This window comes from Pelodiscus sinensis, chromosome 18, assembly GCF_049634645.1.
Source record: "Pelodiscus sinensis isolate JC-2024 chromosome 18, ASM4963464v1, whole genome shotgun sequence".
In the NCBI taxonomy this organism is placed as follows: Eukaryota; Metazoa; Chordata; order Testudines; family Trionychidae; genus Pelodiscus; species Pelodiscus sinensis.
In genome coordinates, this window is record NC_134728.1 from 507,176 (window position 1) to 534,573 (window position 27,398).

The 27,398-nt window shown below is 60.6% G+C and overlaps 1 protein-coding gene across 2 annotated transcripts in view; it reads left to right on the forward strand.

Moving 5' to 3' along the window:
- Positions 1-23,392, forward strand: part of CTNNBL1 (catenin beta like 1) — a 90,081-nt gene extending 66,689 nt beyond the window's left edge. Inside the window, exons 12-16 of one of the 2 annotated variants that reach the window (XM_075900793.1) lie at positions 10,441-10,538; positions 11,406-11,486; positions 20,468-20,605; positions 21,042-21,114; positions 23,196-23,392. In XM_075900793.1, the coding sequence (XP_075756908.1) occupies positions 10,441-10,538; positions 11,406-11,486; positions 20,468-20,605; positions 21,042-21,114; positions 23,196-23,284 (479 nt within the window). In that variant the 3' untranslated portion in view covers positions 23,285-23,392. The remainder of the gene's footprint in view (positions 1-10,440; positions 10,539-11,405; positions 11,487-20,467; positions 20,606-21,041; positions 21,115-23,195) is intronic. The other variant, XM_075900794.1, reaches the window with a different exon arrangement.
- The last annotated feature ends 4,006 nt before the right edge of the window (positions 23,393-27,398 follow it).

A 27,398-nucleotide genomic window follows, 5' to 3' on the forward strand; every position in this document is an offset into this window, starting at 1 on the left:
GTATCAGTGATTCCGTTAGCTCCCCTATGACATGGGCACCGTAAAGCCTCTGAAATGTGCCTTGGTCGTCCACATTGGCATGGGCGTGCCTCTGTCATCGCTTGCTGTGCGCAGTGCACACATGGTTAAAATAACATGAAACTAAATTGCTTCGAGAAAACAATGTTGTGCACTACTTGGCTGGAGACAACACAGCGGGGAGTTCTTAGTTCCTGAGAAAAGAGCTTTGTGTGTGGACTCTTATTCCAGAGTAAAATGGCCTGTTCCTGTGTAACTGTGTTCGGAAGTGGATTGAAGATCAATAGGAACAAAGCACGTTGGAAGTGTCCACAACTGGAGTGAGTCAGGAACAGTTACACAGGGAGCTGTTCCAAGCCCTGACGCTTCAAAAGAGCATTTGAGTGATTCTTACAGACACCGATGAGCAGTCGCTTTTCACGTGACTGTTCATAAGCACTTTATCCCCCACCTGACGCGTGGCTCCAAACAGAGAGATTCTTTTCCAGTGGGAGACTACAGCTGCAAACTCTCAGCAGGAAGGACATTTTTACTTTGTCTGGGCATGGGAAGAGGGGTCAAAATCAAACATCATCATAATGCCTTAGCATTAGCTACAGGTTGAACTTCTCTTGACCAGTGCCGGACAAGAGGATTTGCCGAACCATGGAAGGTCAATATTGCAGGAAGGGGGGGGGTGTCTCTTTTCATTTCACCAAGGTGAATAAATGAGATAGCGCTTGCACAGCTGCTTAATTACGACCGACTGTCCTGAGATACCTTAATAAGCCTGTGCCTAGCCAAGGCTTGTTAGCTCTCTTCATAACGGAGTGTTAGCGCTGTGACACGATTGTACTGTATTGGCACAAGGAAACAAGTAGATAAAACATAAAACCATGTTTACCCTTTGCAGCATTGCTGGCACTTCCACTGCGTGCGTGGCTCTTCAGAGCTAAAGAACAGCATAGAGCACCGAGAGCCAGGACTGGTGGCTGTAAACACTCGTTATGGGTGTGGGAAACGTTGCCACATCTACGATAAATAGACCTCCGACTAACTAAAATTGTGCCGGACCATAGATATTGCCGGATTAGAGAGGTTCAACCTGTACTGTAATTTCATAATAAAAAAATCTATTTTCATCAAAAGTTAACTTGGTTGGCCTCCGTGCTGTAAGCAGATCTACGAGAGAGCAATTGAGACGGCATCTAGACGCTCACACCTTGCAGTGCAGTGGTTTGTATCTTTCTTCAAACATCTGAACGTCAAAGCCTCATTGCCTTTTAAACGCTGACCCTGTGTGAATGCTTTGCCACTGGACAGCGTACAAAACCCATTCCTCAGTAGCAGTGAGAGAGCCAGTACCCACCGGAACACTGATGTTTCTGGGCCACAGTCATAAGTAACTGAGAGTTGTTTCCTGATCCAACAGTCCTACCATTATTATCGTATTTTGGTGAAGCCTGTGGCTGCTTTAAAACATACTCCTTTGAACTGTGTTGTGTGCGCCTGTCTTGGTACTAGCATAGTGTTGAGTTTAGACTTTTCAATCCCACCGAGGCAAAGCTGTCAGCCTTCATGTGATGAATCTTTCAGGACTTTATCTTTTTGGTTAGTTTGGTGCATTTTATTATTTTGATATTTTGTTGATACTTCAATTCCAATGGCATTCCAGTATCAATGGCATTGCTGTTTGTATTATCTTTTGCATACAAACAAAACTGCCTTTGATGAAGACAAATTTCTTCTGCCTTGCTTAAAAGTAAAGACAATAATGTATGTAGTAGTCTTCAGGCTGTGTGGGGGGAGACGCTGAGTATATTTGATCACAGTGGAACATTTCCAATGTTACTATTGCGAAAAAGTCGCTGCAGTCCTGTCTACTACTGTGCTCATGCAATCTCATTTTTGTATCCGATCATAATGAAGATTTGGGATAAGGGGAGAGGGCACACATCCGCCTCCTCCCAAGTGGAGAATTTTTTTATTTGAGAAGCCCTCTCTAGTTGCTATAGCGTCGTACCAAATAAAACTCCGTTGATTTGGTGCTTGTCAGCTTCTTAAACACGTTACTTGTTATCTAAAGAGCAGTGTGTTGAGAGTTTGCCCTGTTGCAGATAGGGTCTTGCTGTTCTTGGACCTGGTTATCTAGGCCTTTCTAGATCTTGTCTGAGATCACTGGGACACGGGGAAGAGAGAGGAAGAGAAATGGGCTTTACAGGAAAAGGTTAATTCCACTAGACACTTTGTATTTGTTTTTTAGGATTAGCTATTTGCCATAATCCTCTTGATGAAGGATTATGCTGCCTGTAGACGTGTAATCCAGATGAGCCTCCCGGTAGATGACTGAATACTGTGCATGATTTCCTGTGCCGGGAGGGTTGGGAAAGGCCTTTCTCAGGCTGCGTAAGGCTAAACGCGCATGTGGGTAAGTGAGATGTTCCCTGCACTCCTGTCTGCAGGCAGAGGGGAGGGTGACTGATCAGGAGCAAGGGGGCTGCTTTGTTAGGAAGATGGTTCGACTCTCGACCAAGGCGAGGAAGGTGCTCGAGTGGGACTCAGTGCGAAGGAGGCTCAGGAATTCTGTTCTAGCAGCAAGTCATCGCTGGAGGATTGACTCTTCCATCTCTGGACAGATCTGGCAGCAAGATGCACGGCTGCCTGGTAGCTGCAGGGCACGGGATATCTACGTGGTAGAGTTTGGCGATTGCATGCTGAAGATTTAAAGGGAAGTTTTGTATTAGATATGGAAATGTGAGGTAGATGGGGTACAATGTTCTTCCTCCAGGTACGTGGGCCCAGAACATCAAAATGAACCAGAGCAGGTAACGCTCCTAAATGCCAGCAAGCCAAAGACGGCAGTGTATTCGCCTGGCCAAAAAGCCGAGCTCTGCCGGGTGCCTTAGAATCCCCCGGGGGCGAGAGGCCTGCTGCTGCTGAGCAACCGGTGCCTTGGGAGCAAGCTGCTGGTTTGAAAATCCGCAAAGCTCTCGGGTTAAACCAGAGGGAAACAAATTGAGCTGAGAGGCAAGGGCCTCCTCTCTGGGTTGGGGGGCCTGTTGGGAAGCAAGTCTTATGAGCTCCATGTTGGCTAGTGAGCCCAGCCGGAGAGGAAACAATCTCTTCCTTTCGCGTCCGATTGTAACACACTGGGAGCATGTTCCTACCAAGCCCCGCAAAGTAAACCGCCTTCGCTGTGCCCAGGTGTCAGGTTATTTCACAATCATTTCTTTTACAATCTTAGCGGCTGTCCAGCCATTTTCCAGTTGACCGATGCCTGCAGTGTGGGTGTTTCGCCAGGCTACCCCATCATAAACAGCAGAGAATGAGAGTGACACCTTTTCAGTCTCCGTTGGAGGACTAGCGCTGTTATTGAGAGTGCTCTCCTGAACCGTGCTAACGGGCACTGAGATGTAGCAACACCCGTTAGAATGAGCATCGACCACGTGACTAAATTCCCAGGGCATGAAATGGGTAAAATACGATAGAAAAACTAACTTGACAGAGAGAAGCTCTTCTAACTGAACATCATCTGGGAACCAGCAAAAATACTTTTCACGCGGTCTGCCGAAATGAATACCTGCGACAGGAGTCTTGAAACACGTTTATTGCACCGACTGATTGCTTTTGCCACCAACTGTTGGGAGCACAATGGGACCCTCTGACGTGAGCGAGTCCTAGTTTAGTGTTTTCAGTTAGGGGTTTCAAATAGGCTTTAATGTCTATATATATTTAAAAGAAAAGGGGTTCCCTGTGGGCCGACAGAGGGATGTCACTCATCACGTCATTCTGGGTCGCGTCTGCCTCCTCCCCTCACATTTCCCCAGTGCTCGGCTGCCATGCGGGGCCTGAAGCCGCAAGTCACATGGCCTGGGAGCCTCACAGCCTTTTCTCTCTCCCCCCCCCCCCCCCACCCCCGCCTGGGTGTTTGGGAGGGGCAGAAGCTGCACACCACATGCCCTTTCTCCTCCCCATCCCCTCCCAGTGTTCCCGGTAGGGTTGCCAGATGGTTTAACAAAAAATACCGAAACTCCTCCTCCTCCCCCCCCTTCCCCCCCCTGGGGAAACAGGAAATACTGGACATTTCACATTGTTGTTTTTTTTATTGAATGGAGGACCCAAATAACAGACAGTCTGGGTGAAAACCAGACACCTGGCAACCCTAGCTCCAAGGGGTCTCCCCTCTGTGGTGATCCGGGGGGCTGAAGCTGCACCCTCTCCCCGCACCCCAGCCTTCCTCACACATCCCCTAGGTCGGGGGGGGGAGCCAGCCTTGCCCTCCCTTCTCCCCCCCCCCCCCCCCCCGGCAGCTGGAGGGAGGAAAGAACCAGGGCTGGGGGATGGGAAGGGCAGGGGGAAGAGCTGGGTGGCCTCAGGGCTGGGGGCAGAGGGGAAGAGCTGGTGCCCGTGGAGCGGAAGAGTGGGTTGAGTGGGGTGAAAGGCCTGGGGCAGTCTTGGGGCCGGTGGCAGGGCTGGTGTGGTCTTGGATCCTCCCAGTGGGAGAAGAGAGCCCCAGCCTGGCCCAGCCCCTGGTGACCAGAGGGAGAGAGCCCAGCCCAGCCCCTGGCGGCCGGGGGACAGAGAGCTGGGGCTGGCCTGCCCGTGGGGGGCCTGGTGGCTGGGGGGTGAGACTCGGGGCTGCCTACCCCCAGAGAGGAGGGTCCCGCCCCCCAGTTAGTTTTAAAGATGATTGGTGGTTGAGCGTTCTTGTAATCCAGAGATTGTTCTGACTGACTTGGCTGCAGGTTTGTGCCGTGTGGCTCTCTCAGCTGCCTGGCTCCAGACACTCGTGTGCCCGGACAGCCGGCCCTCTGGGCCTCACTTTACCCCTCAGTGAAATGGAGCAAGGCCCTCAGGTGTGCTGGGTAATTCATCTTTGTGCTGCCGTTCCCCAGTCGCGATTGCAGGGCTCCAGCAAGTGCTGAGAATTCCCATAAATCAACGCACGAGAAGCCTAGAAGGGCCGGCTGTAGACTTGCCCAGCACTGCCCTAGAATTCCAGGCGCCGTGAGCGGACGTGTCCTAGCGCCTTCTCCCTTGGATTTTCAACCATCTCAAGGGCTCAGATTGATCCCGCTTGTTCCGCAGATCAGTGCTCAGAGGGTCCTTGCCCTGCCCCTGCCTTTCCCTCCTCCACTAAGTCAGGGCTCCCGTCTCTTGGCCTCCCTCCCCCCTCCCCCCCCCAACGTGTTCAGCTGTGTCGGCCTGTGGCAGGGCGCCTGTTCAATCTGCATCGCTGCTCCCCTGGACTGTCCGTGCACAGCTCTGCTCGCCAGATGCCCCGTGTAACGCAGCGTAAGGGGGAAATAACAGCCCAGGCAGAGGGTAATGTTGTTGCTTGGCTTGACAGGCCCTCCTGCTGTTGCAGCTGCCGGTGCAGCCGTGGGCTAGATTCATCTATATTCCAGCCAGCCACTGCTGAAGTCAAGATCAATCTAATTAGGGTATTTTAAGCACTGCTCGCGTCCTAAATCTTCCTGCCTAGGCAGGCGCAGGGAGGCCGGCGAGGCTCTGAAGCGATGCCGGGCTGAGGACACCCCCGGGTGGGGTAGGGAGACGTGTGCCAGACATGAGCTGCCTAGAACAAAGGCCAAGGAACCAAGGCCTGGCCTTTGGGCCTCAGCGGCTTGCTCACATCTGGCCCGCCCGCTGGAGAAGACAAGCCGCCTGCTAGGCTCCCGGGAGAGTCCGGAGGAGACGCTTTGGGGACCGGCGCTGCCTGGCCCTCCTGCAGGCTCAGGATGCACCTACCCCGGGAAAGCAGGGGCTGGTTTTGAGGCGTTCGCAGGCCACAAGGAAGAGAAGGCGGCGAGCTGCTGTTTTCCTCGCCCTGCCAGGAGGCTCTGTGGCCTCCGGTGTGTCTGGGCTGGCTACCGATGGGAGGGCCCTTTCCTCCTGAGGCAGACCAGGCTTTCGGGGCTCTGGGTCTGGTGCTTTCCCAAGAGAAAAGCGTCTCGGCCTGTTTGGGAGGTGACAAAAGGATGCAGGTAGCAGCTTTGGCCTCTGCCCCCCTCCCCCCAACCTTTTCCAGGCAGGCTTTGCAAAGCTTCCGGGATCCATGGAGCCTGAGGGCCGTGGGCGAGGCCGAGGGGGGCGGGAATGGCCTGTGGAGGGAGGAGGCGGCCTGAGGTTTCTCTTTTGGTCTCAAAGCAGCAGCAGTTTTGAGTCCTCGCTCTAGGCCAGGCATGTCCAAAGTCCGGCCCGGGGGCCAATTGCGGCCCGTGTTCCGGTTTAATACGGCCCCACAGGTAATTTGGCAATATCTATCTTTTATGGCCCCCAACGAATCCATATGTATTGAGATGAATACATTGTAAAATCTCAGTTAATGTCAGATGGTCTAAATCAGTTATAAATATATTTGGACACAACATGTATACTTAGTGTTATGTTCCTGTTCATATTTTTTGAATTTAAAAGTTGACAGACAACCTTTATTACCAATAATATGTAATGTACTTTACAATGTTCCTGACATATATTTCAGCTTCCTGGATTTTTTTTCATCTGGCTTTCAGATATGAAAGGCAGAGTGATTTAACACCTGTTTAGATTTGTCATCCATGTGACGAAATGAAAAGTATGCCGTTTGCAATAAACTTTGCATAAAATAGTTAATTTGCATTTAATTTTAATGGTTCAAATAATGTCAGGCAAAATGGTCGGCCCTCACGCATGTTCACTTCATCAAATCTGGCCCTCTTTGAAAAAAGTTTGGACACCCCTGCTCTAGGCGGAGCCGGGCTGAGATCCCCTACTCGTGGTGTGAGGGGTGTGGTGCTGCAGGGCCCTGCCGCGCCAGGCGTGTGCCCAAAAGGCAGGTGGCTCTGGGCCAGTGCTTGTCACTAGCCGCACACACCTGGCTTTCAGCGAGTAACGGACCTGCCGAGTTCGGGAGAGAGGCCAAGCATGGTCTGTAGTGGAAGAGCCAGCCGCGTGCCGGTTGATTGGGTTGCAGGGTGCGCTGCCGCGTGTTCACCAGAAATAGCCACGTAAGATGGTTTGGGTTTGGAGAATAGTTCTGCCATGGTTTGAGGAGGGAGCGGAAGCACAGAGGCCGGACCCGACCCAGTGCTCGCCATGGGCCCGCTCACGTCCGTGAGTTTGCTCCCCGTAGTAGACCCTTCGCCCGCTGGCGAGTGTGCGCTCAGGTCCTGTATCGGAACACAGACCTCGCGTCCCTGAGTCTGGAGCACGTCTGGAAAGTGAACCGGGCGGGCGGGTCTCCACAGAACAAACACTCACTGTCCTTACGGCGGCTTGGTGCCCTTGCGTGTCTCCCTACATCGGTGACTGAGAAGCTCCAAGCTGGTCCTCCTACGTGACTGCCTGGATGTGAGCTCCCCGGAGCGGGGGAGCTCCAAGTGGGTGTTTCTGTTGGGAGGAAGAGGGAAGTGTGGGGTCTGTTACATCGGTGCTGGAATTCAGCGTCCATCCTTGAAAACAAGGCCCTTCGGAGACGAGCTCCAGGAATTGGCCGGAAGCGTAGCAAGCCTGCCTTGTGCCTTGAAGAGCGCCCCTTTAGGTTATCCATGAGAAAGGTAGCAAGTGACCTGGTCGTTGTGCGTCTGGCCCTACACGAGAGAGGCCTCTTAACTCTACCAGACAGAAGGCACAAGATCCGACAACTGGAAACTGACGGCAGAAAACCTCCGACGGGAAATGACATTCTTGGCAGGGAAGGGAACTAGCCACTCGCTTTGAAGGGACGTGGTGGAGTCCGTCCTTCAGGGTCTTGAAATCCAGCCTGGGTGGGTCTCGAAGGCAGACACACTCCCTCTCCTCTGGAAGGACTCGGCGTGGTGCAGAAACCCCGTGGCGTGCACTGTGGAGGTTAGACACAAGGCCATTCTGGTCTCTCAATCGGCAGCAGGGTAGACCGGCCCTAGGGCGCCTCGGTGACATGGCCACCGTATCTGTGTCCTGGAAAAACGGGCTGGGTGCTCGGTTGCTGCCCACACCCCCAACAGGTGCGCAGGAGAGAATAAGCCTGGCAAAGGGGAGCAGGGTGTTTTGAGGGGTGGGGGAGGAAAGAAAAGATCAGGCAGCCCAGTACAACAGCATCTTCCTCCTCCTCCGGGGGCCCCACCCAATCGCATGCTGGAAATGCTCGCGTCTAAGCCAGCAGCACAAACTGCTACGCCGCTGGCGGCTTGTTTGCACGTCCTCTTCCTTCTAAGGAAATACGGGCTCATGGCACGCTGGGCTCTTCGTCCTCCTCTTGCCCAGACAGCTGATTTGATCTAGCGGCTGCCGTGCGCTCGCCTCTGCTGTGCCGAAGGCCCCGCTGCAGGGAGTCGGCTTCGCACAGCCTGCGCTGGCGTCTCCAGAGCCATCCTTCAGCTCCGGTTTATCCTGTCGAAATGACAGAGCAGTTGAGCGGGGCTGGCCACCAGATAAACCTGTTATCTCCTCTGCTCTCCCTGCCAGCAGCTCCCCCCATCTCCTTGGCGCTTGAAAAATTGACACCACCTCCGGCAGAAATCTGTTCCCGGGGAAGCGACATTTATTAGTAGCTAATGAAACCGTTGGGTGGTGCGTGTGGCGGCTTGGCTGCCCGTGCGGCATGCAGATAACCTGTGCTGCCAACGGGAGGGTCCCACCTGGGACTGGGCACGCGGACTGCTCAGGTGGCTCCTGTCGCAGGATGGAGCGGAGCTGGGGGGTGCTTTGGAAGTGCCCTGCAGCAGAGAAATGGCGCTTGGTTCTTTCTGCGCCAGCGCCACAGAGCACTGCGTCTCTTGGCGGGGGGAGCAGGAGCGACGGCCCCGGAGCCGTGACAGCTGTCAGGGTTTGTGCTTGGTTGGATTGGCCCTGAGGGGCACTGCCCCATCTCTGACATTGGCGCATGCTCCGCAAGCGCCCGTCCCCAGAGCGGGGTGGGTGCAAGTCAGTGCAGCGGGCGGCCGCTGCTGTGGTTTCCACAACCCCCCACATCTTCCCCCCCCTTGTGCCCCCAGATCAGTGTGAATCCAGGTGGTGTCAGCACAACAGTCAGCCGGGGCAGCGTGTGAATGGGCAGGAGAGTGGCCAGGGAAGGAGGGGCTGAGAAGCCGTTGCAGGAGGAGGGCTTGGCTAGAAAGGAACTGGGATGTTTGGTCACGTTATTTGGAATAGACGTAGAGCCACAGAATTGGTCCTAGAATTGTCGGACTGGAAGGGATCTGTAGGGAGCCGCTCGCCCAGGCCCTGTGGCTACGCTGGCACGGCGAGTCTTTCAGCCAGGGCCACGTACGCAGTAGACAGAGACCCACCGAAAGACTAAGATCAGGCTGAAAACCAGGCCCCGTGCGAGCGAACGCTGGCGAGGCCGGGGTTGCGTGTGGATGGGCCTTTGTACTTAATGGAGCTCTGGGGGCCTCCGAACCCGCATATGGGAGCCATGATGCCCCCTGGAAGCAGAGCAGCCTAGACCGGAGCTTGTCCCTGCCTGAGAGACGTGGAGTGACCCCAGTTCCCATGGAAGGTGGCCAGTGCTTTGCCGAGTCGGGCTCTGGCTGGGAGGCTGCCACCGTGTCCTGTCAGCCGGGTTCTCGGGTGGGGATCCCGCTGGGCCAGTGAAGTGCTTGGGAAGGGGATCTACAAAGAATGGAAGAGTTAACACTGCGGCGCCGGGCTGTCCCCTCGCTGAGTGTCCGGCTCCCCCGGGCGTGGCGCTTTGCGGCGGAGCGGCAGGATAGCTCTTCTGCAGAGAGACTCCATGCACATCTGAGGCAGTTGAGTCAGTCCCTTCAGACCCGGATTTAGTGGGGGTCACCGTGATGGGGGGTTGCCCAGTTCCAGCGCTGCGTGTTCTCTGGGCTGGGGGCCGCTGGCCCGGCGTGGAGTCTGGAGGGCTGTGGAGCAGGCGTGTTGCGGGTGTTTCCTTGCGCGTTGCGCTGGATTTGTGTTCCGCACGCAGGAGTGTCTGTACAGACGAGATCTGTTTGAAGATTTTGCTCTGGCTAATGCCAATTAAATCTCTGCAGGAGCCACGCGCTGGCATGCGCCCGCCTTGGAGCGGTGTTCTGACAACTGCTCCCTGCTTGGTAACGGACGGGTCGCTGGCCCGGCCGCGCCGGCTTCGGAAGGGAGCCTGGCTTGTGTCCAGAGCAGCGGTTGGCTGGGAAAGCAGCAGCCGCGGCCCCCGGCCCGGGTGGAAGTGCCAAGGGAAGAGTGAAAGACGCTGGCAAGCGCCCAGCCAGGGGAGGTGAACGGAGCTGGGTTTGGGGTTAGCTTGTAGCCTCCCTTTCCTAACAGCAGGGCGACACCCAGACAGGCTCAGCCTAACACCAGAAGGTGCCACAAGCCGCCAGAGGCCTTTCCGGCTGTCAGGCGAGCCCAGGCACCTTGGGGCCCGTTGCCCCATCCCACGCCCAGCGCCCCTGCCACGGGAGCGGGAGGTGCCTCTTGTGCGAGCGAGGAAATGATCTGCCCTTCCTGACCCGCGTGTCTCTCCCCCAGAGCACGTCTGTTCCATCCTGGCCTCCCTGCTGCGGAACCTGCGTGGGCAGCAGAGGACGCGGCTGCTGAATAAGTTCACCGAGAACGACAGCGAGAAGGTCAGTGTGCCGGCGGGCCAGCCGCGCGCCCTCCGTGGGAATACAGGGCCGGGGCCCTGGCGTGGCGCGGCCCACGGGCCAGCCTGGAAAATGGATCTCAGCTGCTGTACCTCCACCAGCCCTGCCTCTAGCAGGGAGACGCGGGAATACGCTAGTTACTCGGGCTGGCTGGGCTAGTGCATCCCTCGCCCCTTCTGTGGAGCGGTTCACCCTCCCGCGCCGAGGGGACGGCCAGGGCAGCCCGCTGCAAAGAAGCAGCTTTTGCAAGCCACTTCCTGCCGTGGGAATCGGAAACTCCGTCAGAAGTGGGGTGACAGGGCAGGGCAGCCGGGCTGGAGCCGCCCCTCGCTGTGGCCGGGCCCGCTGCACCCAGGCCGGGCCGGTTGACTGTGAGCCATTCACATCCCTACTCGACAGCCACTGAAACCCAGCCAGGTCCCGGGTAGCGATCCCAGTCACCTGGATTGACCAGGCCAGGCCGCGGGGCACTGAGCCGTTGTGCCCCAGGGAGAGCGAGAGGGTCGTGAACGCCCCAGGGCCTCGTCCGTCTGACCTGGGAATGGCCGTGGGCATGCTCCTGGCAGGGGAGCAGAGGCCCCTACCAAGCATCCAGGGATTCTCTCCAGCCCGCCCGCCCTGGGGTGAGCGGCCCTGCACCTCCGCGCACTTGCAGCAGGCTCTCCCCAGCTGGGGGCTGCCGTGGAGAAAGGCCTTGCACTGGGCTAGGGAGGGGGCAGCTGTAGCTCTCATGCCTCTGCTCTGGGGCTGCAGCCTGGGGTGTGGCACCGTGTTCGCCTCACGCCCGCGGCTGCTCTGGGCGTGGGAGGGAGCGGGTCTCGCTGAGCGCTGCCTCTCCTGCCCTCGTAGGTCGACCGGCTGATGGAGCTGCACTTCAAATACCTGGATGCAATGCAGGCGGCCGACAAGAAGATCGAAGGAGAGAAGCACGTACGTCCCGCAGCCAGGTGCTGCCAGCGCGTGTCCCCTCCTTCCTCCGCCCTGCCCTGCAAACAGCTGCCTGCCCTGCTGCCTTCTGGGGGGGGGGTGCCCTTGGGATAGGGCGGTGCCCGGGGCTGGCTGGCGTGTTGCCAGTGGGCAGGGACGACAGGACCTCGGGGTAAGCGGCAGACGCACCGCAGCCGACTCGGGGCCAGAGGCAGAGCGGAAGCACAGGTCCCTGGCAGAGCTCTCTAGAGAAATCTCCTGTCCTGACGGGCCAGCGAAGCTGTGAGCACCGCCTGCAGCCAGGGCCACTTGGAAACACGAGTGTCACTGACTCGGCTGTGCTCCCGCCATGCGCGGGGCCCCGGCGTAGAGCGTTTTGCACTAGTGCGTGCGTGACTCTGTGCGCCCTGAGCCTGCGGAGGGAGAGAAGGGGCGAGGGAAGCAGGAAGCTGTGCCGGGCCGTTCCACACAGACAGCTGTAGGGCAGCAGTACCTGGGGTTCTCTGCGTGCACTTTTACCAGCCTGCAGCGTTCCTGGGGCTGGCAGCTGGGGGGGAGGGAGTGAAAGGCAGCGTGACGGTTACATGGTAATGTTCAAGGCCGCCTGCCCGCCTCTTTGGCGTTCCGATCAGCTGGGCGGGGTCGTCTGTCGGGAGGAGATGGGGCTGCAGCCAAGAACCTGTGTCCGCCGGCCAGTGGCTCGGCGTGCCGTGAGCTCGGGTGCCGTGTAGGACGGTCTTGGAACCGACGACCCTGCCAGGGACAATGAGCTGCTGGAGTCAGGAAGCGGCTGCGGGACTGGGGGAGTTTGGCTGGCTTCTCGCAAGATGATCGGCCTCCGCACGGAGGAGGGTGTGAAATTGATTAGCACGGAGGGGAGGTAATTGCAGCCGGGGCTCTCCCCAGGCACAGGAGCTGGCTCTGCATGGCACAGGCTGCATCTCCCCCCCGGTCTCCGTGCCGAGGCCAGAGCGCTGGGGAACAGCTGCAGGGCGTCCGTGCTCAGTCACGGCTGCTCAGAAAGGCACCGGGTGAGCGGGGAAGGGAGTCTCGGCCGCCACCAGCGTTCCGGCTCCCCGCAGACAGCGGCAGCCTCGCAAATTAGCGTTTGCCGCCCTCCCCCACCGCCTTTTCCAGCGGAGCAAGTGCCGATTTATCCGGGGGGAGGGGGGGCGGGTTGCAAGATGCCGGGAGCAGGGCTGTGGACGGGGCTGGCGCTTACCAGAGTGAGGGCAGCTGCTCTTTGGGGCCTCGGCCTCCTCCTTCCCCACATTGGCTGTTTGCTATTGACTGAGCATCTTGCACCTGCGGGTCCCCTTTGCCCTGGGGGTGAGGGCAGCAGCCAGCCGGCACGTGGCCTGGCAGGAGTGGGCCTGTCTCTTAGTGCGCCAGGGTCCCTCAGTCGCCGAGGGGGCAGGCAATAGCGTTCAGCTGCACAGAGCTTGCCTCGTCTACACGTACCCGCGAAGGGCTGATCGGCCCCTGCCACTGGCATCCATAGTTCAGCTCTGCGGCTTGCACCGCTCCCTGGAGCTGCCACTCCTCCGTGGCAGGCCCCTCCCACTGGGGCTGTGCCCGGCTCTTTGCCGCCTCGCTTGCCCCTCGGCTCCCATCCTGCTGAAAAGGCTGCGCCAGTCCCCCGCGGGAGCGCCCCACGGTTTGGGGTAAGCGGCTCTCCCCTGGGGAGGGGTTGGGAGGAGCAGAAATGCCTGTTGTGACGGGGCGCCGGTCTCTGCCGCCGCGGAGTACACGGCACCCCGCACTCTCCAGCATGCCGAGGGCAAGGGAGGCGCCGGCGGGGACCCCGCGGCAGCAGAAGGTGCCAGGAGCCGGAGACGCGCGGATGGCCTGCCGACTCATGCGCCCCGCCTGTACACGGGTAGCCGGGGGCGCGGACGTCACCGGCGAGGGGTTGTTTTCACGCCGCCCGCATGGGCACCACCGGAGACGGGCGTCCTGACTGCCGCCTCCCGCTAAGCTCACAGAACGTGGCCTTGAGGCTGGAGCGCGCTTTCCCAGCGGCTTCTACTTCCAGCCCTCTCCTGGGCGCTTGCGGCGTCTGGCTGGGGGTCGGGCCGGAAGGGGCAGGTGGTCCCTACGACCGGGGAACCCGACACTCGGTGTCTCCTGCTTTCCCTGGCCGTGGGGAGGGCGGCGCTGCCTGCCGGAGTGGCTGTAACAGGCTCCGGGAGGAAGGGCCCCGCCAAGGCAGGGTTGCTTAGCTGGCGTCTGGGAGCGGGGGCCCAGCGCAAGTGGACCAGGCTCTGCGGTGGTGGAGGATCCTGTCTTCGCCGTCTGGCTCGAGTGTGTTGCTCACCTGCCTGGCGTGAGGCGTTTCCAGCGCTGTCTCTAGAGCCCTGCGGATCTCCGCTCATACCCGGGGCCGCCGCGCTACGGATACACGTGTCCGCGCAGGGCTCCCACCGCCAAGGTCAAAGCAGGAGCGTGGGCCCTGCGGTCTGGAAGGGCTTGGCGGTACCCACTTGCTCTGCTTAGCAGCCCCATTCCCCTTCAGGGGGCTCGGGCTGTTTCCTCCTGGCCCGTCGGTTCTGTGCCCTGCCACTCGGGTCACCACGGCGCCAGAGCCCTTCCGCCAGGCGGCGCTGCCTCCGCTTTGGCCGGGATTCCCTGCTTAGCAAGCTCAGGGACCGTTCTAGGCTCCGCTCAGCGGAAAGGGATCGGCTGCTGCTAGCAGCATTCAGCCTCCCTGCCATGGGAGCCCAGGCAATACGGGTCTGTGCAGACCCTGGCCCGTACCAGGACTTGGTGCTTTTCGCCCGCCACTCTAGCAAATGAAGCCCAGCGAATCCCAGTGCCTGGGTTTGGTCCGCTCGCACGCGGCCGGAGGAGCTGCAGAGCCCCCGGTTCTTGGCGCTGCCTCGCGAAGGTGCAGTTATAGACGGCAGCAGCCACCGCCATCCCTGGAAGGGGGAGGGGAAGGCACGAGACGGTTTAATGGATTTTTTTAGTTCCACCGAGAATGACACTCGGCAGGTTTGAGTGCAGTGCTAACACAGATCCCTTGCGTGCTAATGACTCCCAAACGACATGCTAATTGTGCGGCCGTTAAGCCATTCCGCCCGTGCAAGGGCAAGATGGACGGAGCTGGGCCCGAGGCCGGGTCCGCAGGTTTGGGTAGCGTAGCGGGCGATGTGCGAGGCTGGTGTTTGAACTGCCTGGAATTGAATTGCGGGCCAGAGTGAACAAGGGGTTAATGGAAGTGGGAGGCCTGTACCTGTGTTCACTGGTGGGCGTGCAGCCTGCTGACTGCCTCGTGTACCCAGGCACTCGCTCTCCTGCTGCACCGGGAGCTGCTTTGGGGAGCTGTGTAGCTCTCCGGCTGGGCTTGCAGGGGTCTGGAGGCCCGGCCTGCCCGGTGCGTTTGCTCGCTGGGTCCAGGGAGGTGCCGGGCGTGGTAGCAGTGACCAGCCCTTCGGTTGCAGGGGCCGGGAGCAGACCTGAACAAACGTCCCAAGAGACGGCGAGGCTGCTTTCTGGTGTGCACAGCTGAGAGCGTGGCTGCTACCTTGGCGTGCCCTGGCGGGGGGCCTGCCCTCTTGCCCACAGCACAAACTGTGACCCGCATCAGGACTCGGCCCCGAGTCCTGCCTCTCGGGACCTGATGGCAAATCCGCACGAGAAGCTGCTGGGGGACGCGTCCCTTGTCACCGAGGCGGCGGGGCTCTGCATTGGCGACCGTGGCCGTAGGGCATGTGCATTGAGCCGGCGCTTGCACAGGGCTGGGAAGGCTCCCTAGGCCACGCGGCACAGCAGTGCAGCTAGGGCCTGCTGGGCTGGAGGGGCAGAATGCCGGGCCTCAGGGTTTGTAGCACTGTCCGTCTCCCCTCCCCCCTTTTGGGGGGGCCGTTGTTCCAGTTCACTGGGCGTTGGGCTGCAAGTCTGCACTCGGCCCGGCTCCTTCCTGACCTCCGACTGACGTGCACCCCGGTCCCTGCGTGCTCCTGCTGTCCCGCATGCATGACGCCCCTCAGACACCCCCTTTCCAGCCTCCCTCGGGTCCCTGCCCACAGTCCGTGCAGCATCCAGGGCCTAGCAGCGGCTGCGTGTCTGTGCCCGAAGTGCTGGAACCAGGTCTGGCTTGTCGCGCCCGCTTTTCTGAGGCTGCGCAGTGCTGACTCGGGCCTGCTTTCCCCCGGGACCCCTCAGCTGTGTGCCCCCTCGGAGGGGCGGGACCCCCTGCCACAAGCAGCACTGCCGACCGAGCCCCGGGGTAGACGGTGCCAGGCTGGAGGAATGCTGCCGGGGAGGTGACGTCGCCATGCCGACAGACACCGGGGGGGGGGGGCATCTCCTTGGAAGTGCTGTAGCCGGACCTGCAGAGTGGGTGTGCTCCCCGCTGCGCCGCGCCGCCAGCCTCGCTCTCCTGGGACCAGGGGCCGCGCGATGTCTGCGGGGAAGGGCAGGGGGTGTCTCAGGCCCGCCTGGCCGGAGATGGGCGCTGCCTCCGCTGTACTGGCAGATCCGTCAGCCTCAGGTTTGAGCCTGTCAGTCCTGCCTCATTAGCGAGAGGGGGGCTCTTTGGAGTGCCGCAGGAGCCCATCAGCGAGGGGCACCTCAGTGCCTGGGGGCAGCGGATTGGAAATGGCATCTCCCTCTCGTTTGGACGGGAGCTCCGCGGGAGGCAGAGTGGAACGGCGGCTCGGCGGCAGGGTTCTGCCAGACACGAACATCGAGGGCGGCTGTGGCGAAGAGACTCAGACTGGCACTGGGCACCGTACGTCCCCCCGCCCCCGCGGTGCCTCGGGAGCTGTGGCTGCTTCCTTTGCTGGTACCCAGCAATCCCTCAGGCGGCAGGCCTGGTCTAGCAGGACAAGGGACGAGCCGTCTTCCCTGCTGCTCCTGCGTAGTCAAGAGCAGAGCCGCACGCCGCTCTCCGGATCCCTTCTTCTCCGGCAGCGACACAGGGAGGCGGCCTTTGAAGAGAATATGGGAATGACACACCTCTCCGGTTGGCCCGCATGCCCGGTGTCCCTACCCACTGCGTATTAGGGCTCATTTCTCTCCGGGCTGGGGACAGCAAACGGGGAGGCCACGTCCGCCTGTCTAGGCTGGTGCCTGTTTCGTTACCAAGAACTGATTAGGATCCGCACAGGTGACTGGTGTGTCCTGGAGATGTTCCCCGACTGGACACTGGCGGTCAGTGATGGGGAGCCCGGGCCGCCGGCCGTGTGACTGGAGACGGAGGGGCCGTTGCACACCGAGGGGCTGCTGGACGTCAGGAGTCTCTGGGTTCTCATGTTGCCCTTCGACTTGCGCTTGGCTTTGCTTTTCCACCCTTGGGCTCCACGCGCTGGCTTGTTTGGGAACGGCCGTTCTGAGGCCGTGGCTCCCAGGCGCTGCCACGTGGCTTGGCCCGCCCCAAGCTGCGCTGGGGGCCTAGTGAATCCGGCGTGGTGGGAGCCCTGGCGCTCGGTGCCCCTCGCCCGTGCTTGGGGTGAGTGAAGCGCTGGCGGGAGCGGGCGAGGGAGGAGCCACTGTGAATGGAACTTGGAGCATTGAAAGGGCCGGGCTGGCCCTCTGGCCCGGGGATGCTTCAGAGACCCAGCAGGGCCTCCCTGAGCATCATAGAGCACTAGAGCTGGTAGAGACCTCGAGAGGTGATCGAGTCCAGTTCCCTGCCCTCACAGCCAGACCAAGCACCGTCTAGACCATCCCTGCCAGGTGTCTGTCCAACCCGCTCTTAAATATCTCCAGGGATGGAGACTCCACCCCCACTAATTTAGTCCAGTGTTTCACCACCCTGACAGGTGGGAAGTTTTTCCTCATGTCCAACCTCAACCTCCCTTGCTGCAGTTTAAGCCCCTTGCTGCTTGTCCCGTCCTCAGGCCGAGAGGAACAATTTTTCCTCCCTGCTCCTTGTGACACCCTTTTAGGTACTTGAAAGCCGCTCTCGTGTCCCCCCTGAGCCTTCTCCTTTCCAAGCCCCGTTCCTTCAGCTTCCCTCCCTGCTCACATTCTCTGGGCCTTTCATCCTTCTGGTTGCTCTTCCCAGACTCTCAAATGGCAACAGCTTCAGCCGGCGTGGAGTAGAACTGGCGCGGCAGCCCTTGCCGGGTGGGGGAGTGTGACGGCGCGTTGGGGTCCCCCGTCTCCTGCACCCCGAAATGGCACAAACAGACTGCACCAGCCGGTGGAATAGAGGAAGTTTATTGCCTCTCCAGGATACAGCACAGCACAGATGGAATCTGGTCACAGAGCTGGGCTAGGATGCCTCAGGCCCCCTTGAGATGGGGGAGACTGGGCCCCTATACTCCAGCCCCTTTACCTAGGCTGTCTCCTCCATGCTCCCAGACAGCCAGCTACTAACTAACTCTCTTCCAGCCCTGCCCCCCAGCCAGGGCAGCATCCACCTTCCTTTGTTCCTCTCCATGGGGGTGTCTGGCCATACTTGTTTGCATAGTGACTCATCCTGTTTTGCTGGGTCGTGGTACCCACGGCAGCCAGTGGGGGTTACCCCAGAGCCAGCAGCATAGAAACCAGCCAGGTACCCCCACTACGTCACAGGGAGCATCTGGGCAAGCGGCACGGGGCTGCACGCAGGGGCACAGCGAGTTCATGGGCAGCTGCCATTTGGGGCACCCCGGCCCCCTGCATGGCCCCTCCTCCACTCTGCCAGGGAACTCCCCTTGGCCGTGGGGGAGAGGCTGGCCTGGAAGCCTGGCTGTGATTCGGGAAGCTCTCCTCCCTGCCGGGCTGAACCGAGCTGCCCCTCGTGCTGCGCGGGCCTGTCGCCGCCTAGTGGGGAGCGCTGCCCTGCCGTGGCGTAGTCGGGCTCGGTGGGGTGGCAGCGAGTGACGACTGGGACGCAGCAGAGCGAGCTCTCCGGCAGGTGTGTGCCAGGAAGCCACGCTCCTGCCTGTGACCTGGCTCCGTTGTGGGCGATGGTTGTGTTCACCGGGCTGCTGCTGGTCTGCCGGTGGGCACAGCGAGTCCAGCCGGGCACTGACGCCGGGGGGAGGGGTCTCTTGGGGCCTGGGCACGACACGGGCTGGGGCAGAGGAGATCCTGGAGGAAGACGCTCAAGGGCAGGGTAAGGACTCAGCCTCTGCACAGCGGCCAGGAGCTGGTCTGTTTTGGGGAGGGGGAGGAGAGGTTAGCCCCCTCCCCCCACCACTACAGGACTCTGGAGGGCCCTGGTACTTGTCACTGATGCTGGCCTGGCAGCACGCCTGCTCTGGTCCCACGAGCGCCTCCGAGAGGGGCCGTGCCCGCTGCACCTGCTGGGGGATGCCGTCCCTGCTCAGGGGTTGCAATGGGGCGAAGGCGTCACTGTCCACCTGGCAACTCGGGTGCTGCCCGGGATTGCAGGGCAGAGGCGGGCTCAGAAAGCCAGGAGCTGGCAGCCGAAAGCAGCTTGTGGCACTTGTGACCTTGTGTGTGTATTTGTCTGCAACGCTCAGACGCGCGCGCACACGTACACACACACACACGTACGCACACGCACGTACACGTACACGCACACACGTACACGTACACACGTACACGTACACGCACACACGTACACGTACACACGTACACGTACACACACACACACGTACACACACGTACACGTACACACACACGTACACGTACACACACACGTACACGTACACACACACGTACACGCACGTACACGTACGCACACGCACGTACACGTACGCACACGCACACACACGCACACGTACGTGCACACGTACGTACACACACACACACGCCCAGGCCGTTCTTGCAGGTGGAGCGCGCTGGCTGGCGACAGCGCTAATGAGGAAATATTGCTCCGCTGGCGTGTGCCCACCTGCCACCCCACTGCCTAATCAATCACGCGCTGCAGAGCGCCCGCAGAGCCTGCCCCGCTGCTTCCTGGGAGATGAGGGGTCGCGTGCGAGCTGAGTTCCAGCCGGTCTCTCTGGCAGCCGAGGGAGCCGCCCCAGGGCCCTGCCCAGGAGGGAGCCTCTGGCCGCGCTGGCTGGTGGCTGCCCCTTGCCCTCCACGCCCCACGCGAGGGAAGAGCGAGGACTTGCTTTGGCAGCTTCACCTGCCTATTGCCGCTGCCTGGGCCTGACGTCCACGGTCTGCGGCAGCCGGGACAGAGCTCTGCTTCCAGGTCCTGGTGCTTAGCCGGGGGCGAGAGGGCGAAGGCCTCGGGTTGCTCTCTGGGTCCCATCGACTGACTAAGGGCGCTGCCTGGCTTTGGAAGGAAGCTCTGTCGCCGGGGGGTGGGGGGGCACTCCAAAAATGTGGTAAATGGCCAAGGGCTGCCCTCTTCCAGAATATTAATGGAGGAGGTGCAGGGTCCTGGAGGGAGCTCGGGAAAGGGGGTTGGAGTGCGGGGCAGGGGGTCGGGGTGCAGGGCCCGGGAGGGAGCTCGGGGTAGGGGGTTGGGGCCCAGGGTCCGGGAGGGAGCTCGGGGTAGGGGGTTGGGGCCCAGGGTCCGGGAGGGAGCTCGGGGTAGGGGGTTGGGGCCCAGAGTCCGGGAGGGAGCTCGGGGTAAGGGGTTGGGGCCCAAGGTCCGGGAGGGAGCTCGGGGCAGGGGGTTGGGGCCCAGGGTCCGGGAGGGAGCTCGGGGCAGGGGGTTGGGGCCCAGGGTCCGGGAGGGAGCTCGGGGCAGGGGGTTGGGGCCCAGGGTCCGGGAGGGAGCTCGGGGCAGGGGGTTGGGGCCCAGGGTCCGGGAGGGAGCTCGGGGCAGGGGGTTGGGGCCCAGGGTCCGGGAGGGAGCTCGGGGAAGGGGGTTGGGGCGCAGGGCCTGGGAGGGGGAATGGTTATGAAGTGGAATTGGGACCATCTTGCTTTAAAGATTCCACCTCCCCGTTTTCTCGCGCCTCAGCCTGGTTTAGGGGCCGTGCCGGCGATTCTTGGCTGGCGGGAACGCCCGGCACAGCAGAGAACCCCTCGAGAGGGAGAGTGCGGAGATGCCGGCTGCTTGGTTCTCTTGTAGCGATACGGGGGAGAGGCCGCCTGCTGACTCCTCCTTGTGCCGCCCTTAGGACATGGTGCGCCAGGGCGAGATCATAGACGACGACACGGAGGACGAGTTCTACCTCCGCCGCCTGGACGCCGGTCTCTTCGTTCTGCAGCTCATCTGCTACATCATGGCAGAGATCTGCAATGCCAGCGTCCCGCAGGTAAGCGCCAGGCCGGCCCGGACCCGCACGGCCCTGAGCCCCCCCCCAGCTGCTCCCACTGCCCGGCCAGGAGAGCAGTTGCCCCAGGGCTAGCAGCCGTGGCCGCACCAACGGGCGTGTTCACCACCTGGACCCGCCGGGGGCGGGACCGGCAGTCCCAGGCGCGACGCCTGCCAGTTCCCCCAGGTCTCCTGTGCACTGGCTCTAAGCGTCTGTGTCCGCGCATGGCAGGCTGCAGGCCTGGGCTGGCCACACCCTTGCAGCCCCTTTGGGGAGCCTTTCAGAGCTTGCCTGTGTGAGAGCAGCGGGCTGCCCAGGTAGCTGGGTGGCGCAGCCCTCCGAGGAAACGTGGCGTTCCTGGCGAGGCGGGGCCTGGGTCTCCCCGCCGCGGGGCCGGCAGTGATGTCTGTCTGTCTGCCCCTCCTCTCCCGCTCAGATCCGGCAGAGGGTCCATCAGATTCTGAACATGAGAGGCAGCTCCATCAAAATCGTCCGGCACATCATAAAGGGTGAGTCCCCCAGGGAGCGGGACCGGGCCGAGGTAGCGCAGACTTGGCACCGCGCCCCAGAGCCCCTGGCATGCCTTGGCGGCCCAGCGGCGAGCCCTGGGAAGCGGGGAGGAGTCGCTGGCCTGGCGCTTGCTGGGCTCTGCCGTGGCCTGGCGGCGGTGGCTGTAGCGTAGAGGGGAGAGGCGCATCTACGGGAGGTGCCGGGCCCCGGTGATGGAGGCGGCTCCGGAGCACTTCCTGCAGGCATGGCCCTTACGCCCGAGAGCTGAGCTGAGCGCGAGCGTGCTACACACTCCGGAAGTGCAGGGGAGTCTCCTCTCCTGGCCCCATGGCCCGGCCTCCTGCTCCCAGCGGTATGAGCCTGGCTCTGGGGCAGACTGCGCGGGGTCCCACGGCTGGGGAGAGGGAGCTGGTGCCATTTGCCTCCTAGTGCCAGTATCGGGTTTGCAGTTCGTACTGCTCGGGTCACGTGACAGCCGAGCCCTGGGGGCTCTAGCGCCCCGGCTCCGGCCCAGCCCGTCTCGCCAGCGTCACTGGGAGGCTGAATCGAGCTGCAGGGCAGGCTGCAGAGCTGATCACCCACCGGACGCCCCCCCCCCCCCCCCCCCCGACTTGTCCCGCCAGCTGGCTGCTCCGGTAAGGGCTGGCTGGCTGGCTCCGCTGTTCATCCCCACCCGGCTCAGGCTGCAGGTCCTTGCGCACCATGGCAGGATGGACTGGCCCCGAGAGCTGCCTTGGTACTGGGGGGCGGGATTGAGCTGTGGAGAGCACTGCTCAGGGCTCTCCTGGCTGAGTGCAGCTTCCTGGCTGCCGGCCTGGCCCTGCCACTGACCCTGGCCCTGTCTACAGAGAGCTGCTGGTTCAGCTGTTCAGGGGGAGACAGAGCTGGGCACTGGGGAAGCTGGAGGATCTTAGGGGCTCCAGCGTCCAGCCCAGCCGCTGCAGGGCTGGCCACGGGGCAGAGTCCAGTCTGAGGCACTTTGCACCGGTGCAGCAGCCACGCGCACAGCGCTGGGGAAACAGCCGTTCAAACCCCCCTCCCACCCGGTCGCCACGTGAAAACCGGGAGAGGCTCCGATCTGGTTTTGTCTGCTTGTTCCACGTAGCGTCCGTGGGCCAGGAGCCCTTTCCCAGCAGGCCGTGCAGTGCTCACCAAACACTTCGGAGGGGCCAGTGCTGGGGCTGGGAACGTTGGAGATCTCACAGGCGGGGGGGAGCTGTCAGCGACCCTGGAGCAATTACGCTTGAGCCAGCTGCTGGGCGCTTTTCCCTTGAGCAAGCCCTGAAGAGCCAGCGGAGCTGTGCTCCGGCTCGGCTGTGCCTCCTGCTCTGCGGCAGAGGCCAGGAAGGGGCCTGAAGGGAGAGGACTGGAGGAGGCTGGGGCCCCTCTGCGACTCGGCAGGGCAGGACACTGGGGGACAGAGCCGGCTGCCTGCCCCCAGGGCTGCTCTCAGCTTGGTGCGGGAGGGACCTGGGCCCGCCAGTGCTCCCCGCGCCTGGACTCCGGCCCACGGCTCAAGGGCTGGTGGCACCAGCGTCTCGGTGCAGAGACTGGCAGCTTCCGTGTGGAAGGGCTTCCCCGAGGCCTCGGCAGAGAGCTTCCTGCTCTGGTGTGCATGAGCCGGCTCAGGGCTCTTGCAGTGAGGCTTGGCACAGCTGTCTGCCGTGGCTTGGCCCTCCGGGCCCTGAACACGAGCTGCTCTATTGCTGGAAAACCCCTTCCCTAGCGGCAGCCGCCCGTTCCCTGCGATGCTCCTTTGGTTCTTGGTTTGCAAAGGTGCAGGGTGAGCCGCTCCCGGCACTGACCCCGCTCTGGTGACTGCTGCTTGGGCCCCCGTCCTGCATGGTCTCCTCTCCGGAGGGGCAGGCTGGGGGGTTCTCTGGCTCCCTGCTGGTGGCTGGGGACGAGCCTCTTCCGGTGCCCCCGCCCGTGGGAAGCGATTATCAGCCGCGCTTGTGCCCAGGCAGATGAGCCGGCGCTGTGCCTGGTGACTCAGCCCGGCGCGGGTGCGAACACCCCAGGGCAGGCCGCGCGTGGGGAGTGGCGGCGGCGGCTCAGGGCTGTCCTTGTCCTTCGACAGAGTACGCCGAGAACATCGGGGACGGGAAGAACCAGGAGTTCCGCGAGAGCGAGCAGAAGCGGATTCTGGAGCTGCTGGACAACTTCTGAGGCAGCGGGTGGGCGCGAGGGCACCGCGCCGTCGGCCCCGCGGGAGTGACTCCTTGGGGGAGCAGTTCCACGGGGTTCCTAGCCATTAAAGTCGATGTTTTTATTTCTCGTTGGGCGTTTCCTTGCGGGGTGTGCACAGGCCGGGCACTGGTGCAGCTTCGCCCCACGGCAGAGCCCTGCAGGAGAGGAGCCGAGCAGAGGGGAGCCTGGCTAGCTCGGGGGGTAGCGAGACACCCCCCATGGGCACCATTGCTCAGGGATATTGCACGTGGGCTGGTCTCAGGTAAGTCCCCTGGACACAAGTGTGCCTGTGCCCCGTGCTGCTGGCCCCTCTCCAGGGCAGGTGTACGGTGCCCTGCCTGGGCTGCCCAGGGGTTAGGCCTGGGGAATGGAGGGGAAAGTGTTTCCACAGCTCCCCTGCCAGTTCCAGCCTCTTCAGCCCCTGCTCTGCACAGACAGGGCTCAGCTTCGGGCTCCACCTGTGAATTTGGTGCTGGCGGAAAGGCAGGCCCTAGGTGCGCTGGGCAGGGAGTCACGGGAGGAGCAGGTGGGTTGCCTGGTTGCCGAGAAACTGGTCACAGCCCCTTTCTCGCTTGCCCCCGTCGCTAGCTGTGCAATTCCAGATCTCAGCCTGCCAAAGCCAGCCCTTCTCTGAGCAGTGGCTCCCAGCTGGGACAGGAGGCGGCTGAGCCGAGCGCAATCCCTGCAGGCAGCATGGAAACTTTTCAAAGCCTCCATAACGGAGGCTCAGCTGAAACGTAAACCCCAAATGAAAACCCCCAGACAGAGATCCAAACCCTGCCATGGCGGCTCCGCACCGCGTCGGAGAGGCCCGGGCCTTGTTTAAGCGTGGGCGTTAGAAAGGAGCAGACACCCTGGCAGGCGCAGTGTAAAGCCAAACGAATTCCTTGCAGCGCTGTTCCCTGCTGAGGTGGGAGGGAGATTCCCAAACCTGAGCCGCTCAGCGTGGGTGCCAAACCCGAGTGTCGTGAGAGGAGCGTTACGTTAAACCGTGGTCAGGCACCAGGCCCAGGTGGCATTCGCCCAAGAGTTCTGAGGGAACTCGGGTGGGACATTGCAGAATTCCCAACTGTGGTGTGTAACCTGTCCTTTGCATCAGCCTCTGCACCGCATGGCTGGAAGAGGGCGAATGTGATGCCAGTTTTTTAAAAGGGCTGCAGAGGGGATCTCGACAGTGACAGGCTGGTGAGTTGGACTTCGGTACGGGGCACACTGGTTGAAACCAAGGACAGTGTCGTCCGACACGTGGATGAACATCACTTGCTGGGGAAGCGTCAGTACGGTTCTGTAAAGGGAAATCGCGCCCAGTCGACTAGCATTCTTTGAGTGGGTCAACAAGCATGTGGACAGGTGGACAGAGGGTGCTTAGATTTCCAGAAAGCCTTTGACAAGGTCCCTCGCCAAAGGCTCTTAAGCAAGGTAAGCTGCCCTAGGGTGAGAGAGAAGGTCTTTTCATGGCTTGGAAACTGGTTCACAGACAGGAAACAGGGTGAAAGGAAGCAGAATGGAGAGAGGTAATCGTGTGTACGCAGGGCACCAATGCTGTTCAACACAGTCCTGGATGATCTGGAGAAAGGGGTAAACAGAGAGGTGGCAAGGCAGAGTGCAAAGAGCCACAAACAGCATGCTCAGAACTGGCCAATAAAATGGTAGATGAACTTAAAAAACAACCAATGGTCTGGTAGCACTTTAAAGACTAACAAAACATGCAGATGGGATCAGAGCTTTCCTGGGCACAGCCCACTCGTGGCAAATGAAATTCAGTGTTGATCAATGCAAAGTAATGGCCATCGGGAAACATCCCAACTAGACATACAAAATGATGGGTCTAAATTAGCTGTTGCCATCGAGAGAGAGCGAGATCCTGGAGTCATTGTGGATAGTTCTCTGAAAACATCACTCCGTGTGCAGTGGCCGTCAGAAAATAGAACAAAGTTGGGAATCCTTAAGAAAGGGATAGCGAATAAGACAGAGAAGATCTTACTACCTCTCTAAATCCATGCTATGCCCGCATCTTGAATACTGCACAGAGATTCGGTCACCTGACCTCAAAAGCCATCTTGGAATTGAAAAAGAGAAAAGGTTCAGAAAAGGTCAACGGACATGGGGCAGGGTATGGAACAGCTTCCATATGAGGAGAGATTAATAAAACTGGGACTTTTAAGCTGGGAAAAGAGACGACTAAGGGGAAATTGAGGTCTATAAAGATCATGACTGGTGTGAAGAAGATGGATAAAGAAGTGCTGTTTACTCATAAGAACTAGGGGTCACCAAATGAAATGAATAGGTAGCAGGTTTCAAACAAACGAAGGGAAGATTTTCTTCACACAATGCAGAGTTTACATGTGGAACTCCTTGCCAGAGGATGTTGTGAAGACCAGGATGTTAACAGGGTTCAGAAAAGAACTAGATAGACGTATGGAAGTTAGGTCCATTAATGGCTATTAGCCAGCATGGACAGGGATGGGTGTCCCTAGCCTATCTGCCAGAAGCTGGGAATGGGTGACGGGAGGGATCACTTGATTCCCTGTTCTCTTTACTCCCTCTGGTGCACCTGGCACTGGCTGCTGTTGGCAGACTGGATACTGGCCTGGATGGACCTTTGGCCTGGCCCTGTCTGGCTGTTCTTTTGGGAATATTCCTGCTTCCTTTTCTGTGCTGCTAGAGATAATGACGGTCATCACAAAACAGCAGCGCTCCTGCAAGCTGGGCCGTGCCTAATTTAGAGAGATTTGCATGCTGGCAGCATTCATTTCCATCTCAGACAAAATGTACTGTCGGGGACGCTTAAAGGCTCCCTCCAGTCGTGGCTTCAGGAGGCGCTGCTGCCCAGCTGGGCCTGAAAGCCGTTCTGCAGCAGATCAGCATGGGAGTCAGGGTGGCAGCAGCCGCACAAAGCTGTGTTTGTGATTGTTTGTGGTGCAGATATGATCCCTTTTGCCTGTTTCCCGCCCTCCCTCCTCCACCCGCTTGTAAAAGAGGATCTGTCCCGTGATCCTTCCAGGGCCAGCGTTAGCTCTTGGTGCCGCCGTCCCCTGGAATTCGTCCCTTTCCGCTGCGGAGCCAGTGAGGACCTGGCCTTTGGGCTCGCCTGCAGGAAGGTGGCCTGTTGGCAGCCATTTGGCTCCTTCCCAAAGCTGCACTTTTCACCCGAGAAACACATGGGTAAGGGCTGGGCAGGAGGAGGTGAGCTGGAGCCGGGGGAGGCGGGCAGATAGCAACGAGGAGTCCGGACCCTGAGAGCCGCGTGTTTAAAAAAGGGAGCAAGGGGGGCCTGGCTTTGAATGTGGGGAGCAGCGAAGAGTAACGTGGCGCATTGATGACAGGCCGGCTGGTAGAGTCTGGATCTACAATTGTGCATGAAATTTGCACTCGGCTATTGCAGCTGCATTCGCACAAGGGACCCACGTGCACAGATCAGCAGGACGGGCCGTTTCCGTGCACGGGGGCCCACGTTGGGCCTTTCGTCCAGCCAGCGAGGGTGCAAGCGAGGGGCACGTTCTGCGCTCGGCCGCACCGCTCGCCTCTGCTGCCTTGGGGCAAGGTTCGCCCCCGCTCTGCGGCCGGGCTGGGGCTGCTCTCCCGTCTCGCTGCTGGAGCGGGCTTAGCTGACAGGCGTCTCCGATTGGCGTCCCTTGGTGGAGCTGGGCGCCCCGGCAGGGCCCGTTTTATCCAACAGCCTCTCTGCGGAACGGGCTCTTGGCTCGCCTGGCGATTTGCCAGCTCCCTCCCCAGCTGCGGAGAGCGCCGTGGCCGATTCCTGCAGCCAGCTGTTTGCTCAGGCTGGTCACATGGGGCAATTTCTCTTCCCTGCCTTGACTCGCGTCCCCCCAGACCAGGTGTCTGGTGTGGACGGTGGCTGCCCCCCTCGGTGCCTGTGCTCTGGGCCTCCCCCAGGCGCCCGTGCCTGCAGATGCCCTCCCTGGCTGCATGGGGGGCGGGGGGTGAGCAGAGCGAATGTTAGCAGGGGACTGGCAGGTCAGTGCTCGGGCTTTGCCTTGGCTGCCTCCTAGGGCCTGCCCGGCTTTCGGCCAGTGACCCATGTGCCCTCCTGCTTGGAAGTGGGGGCCAGCTGCTGGTTCTGGGCTGCACC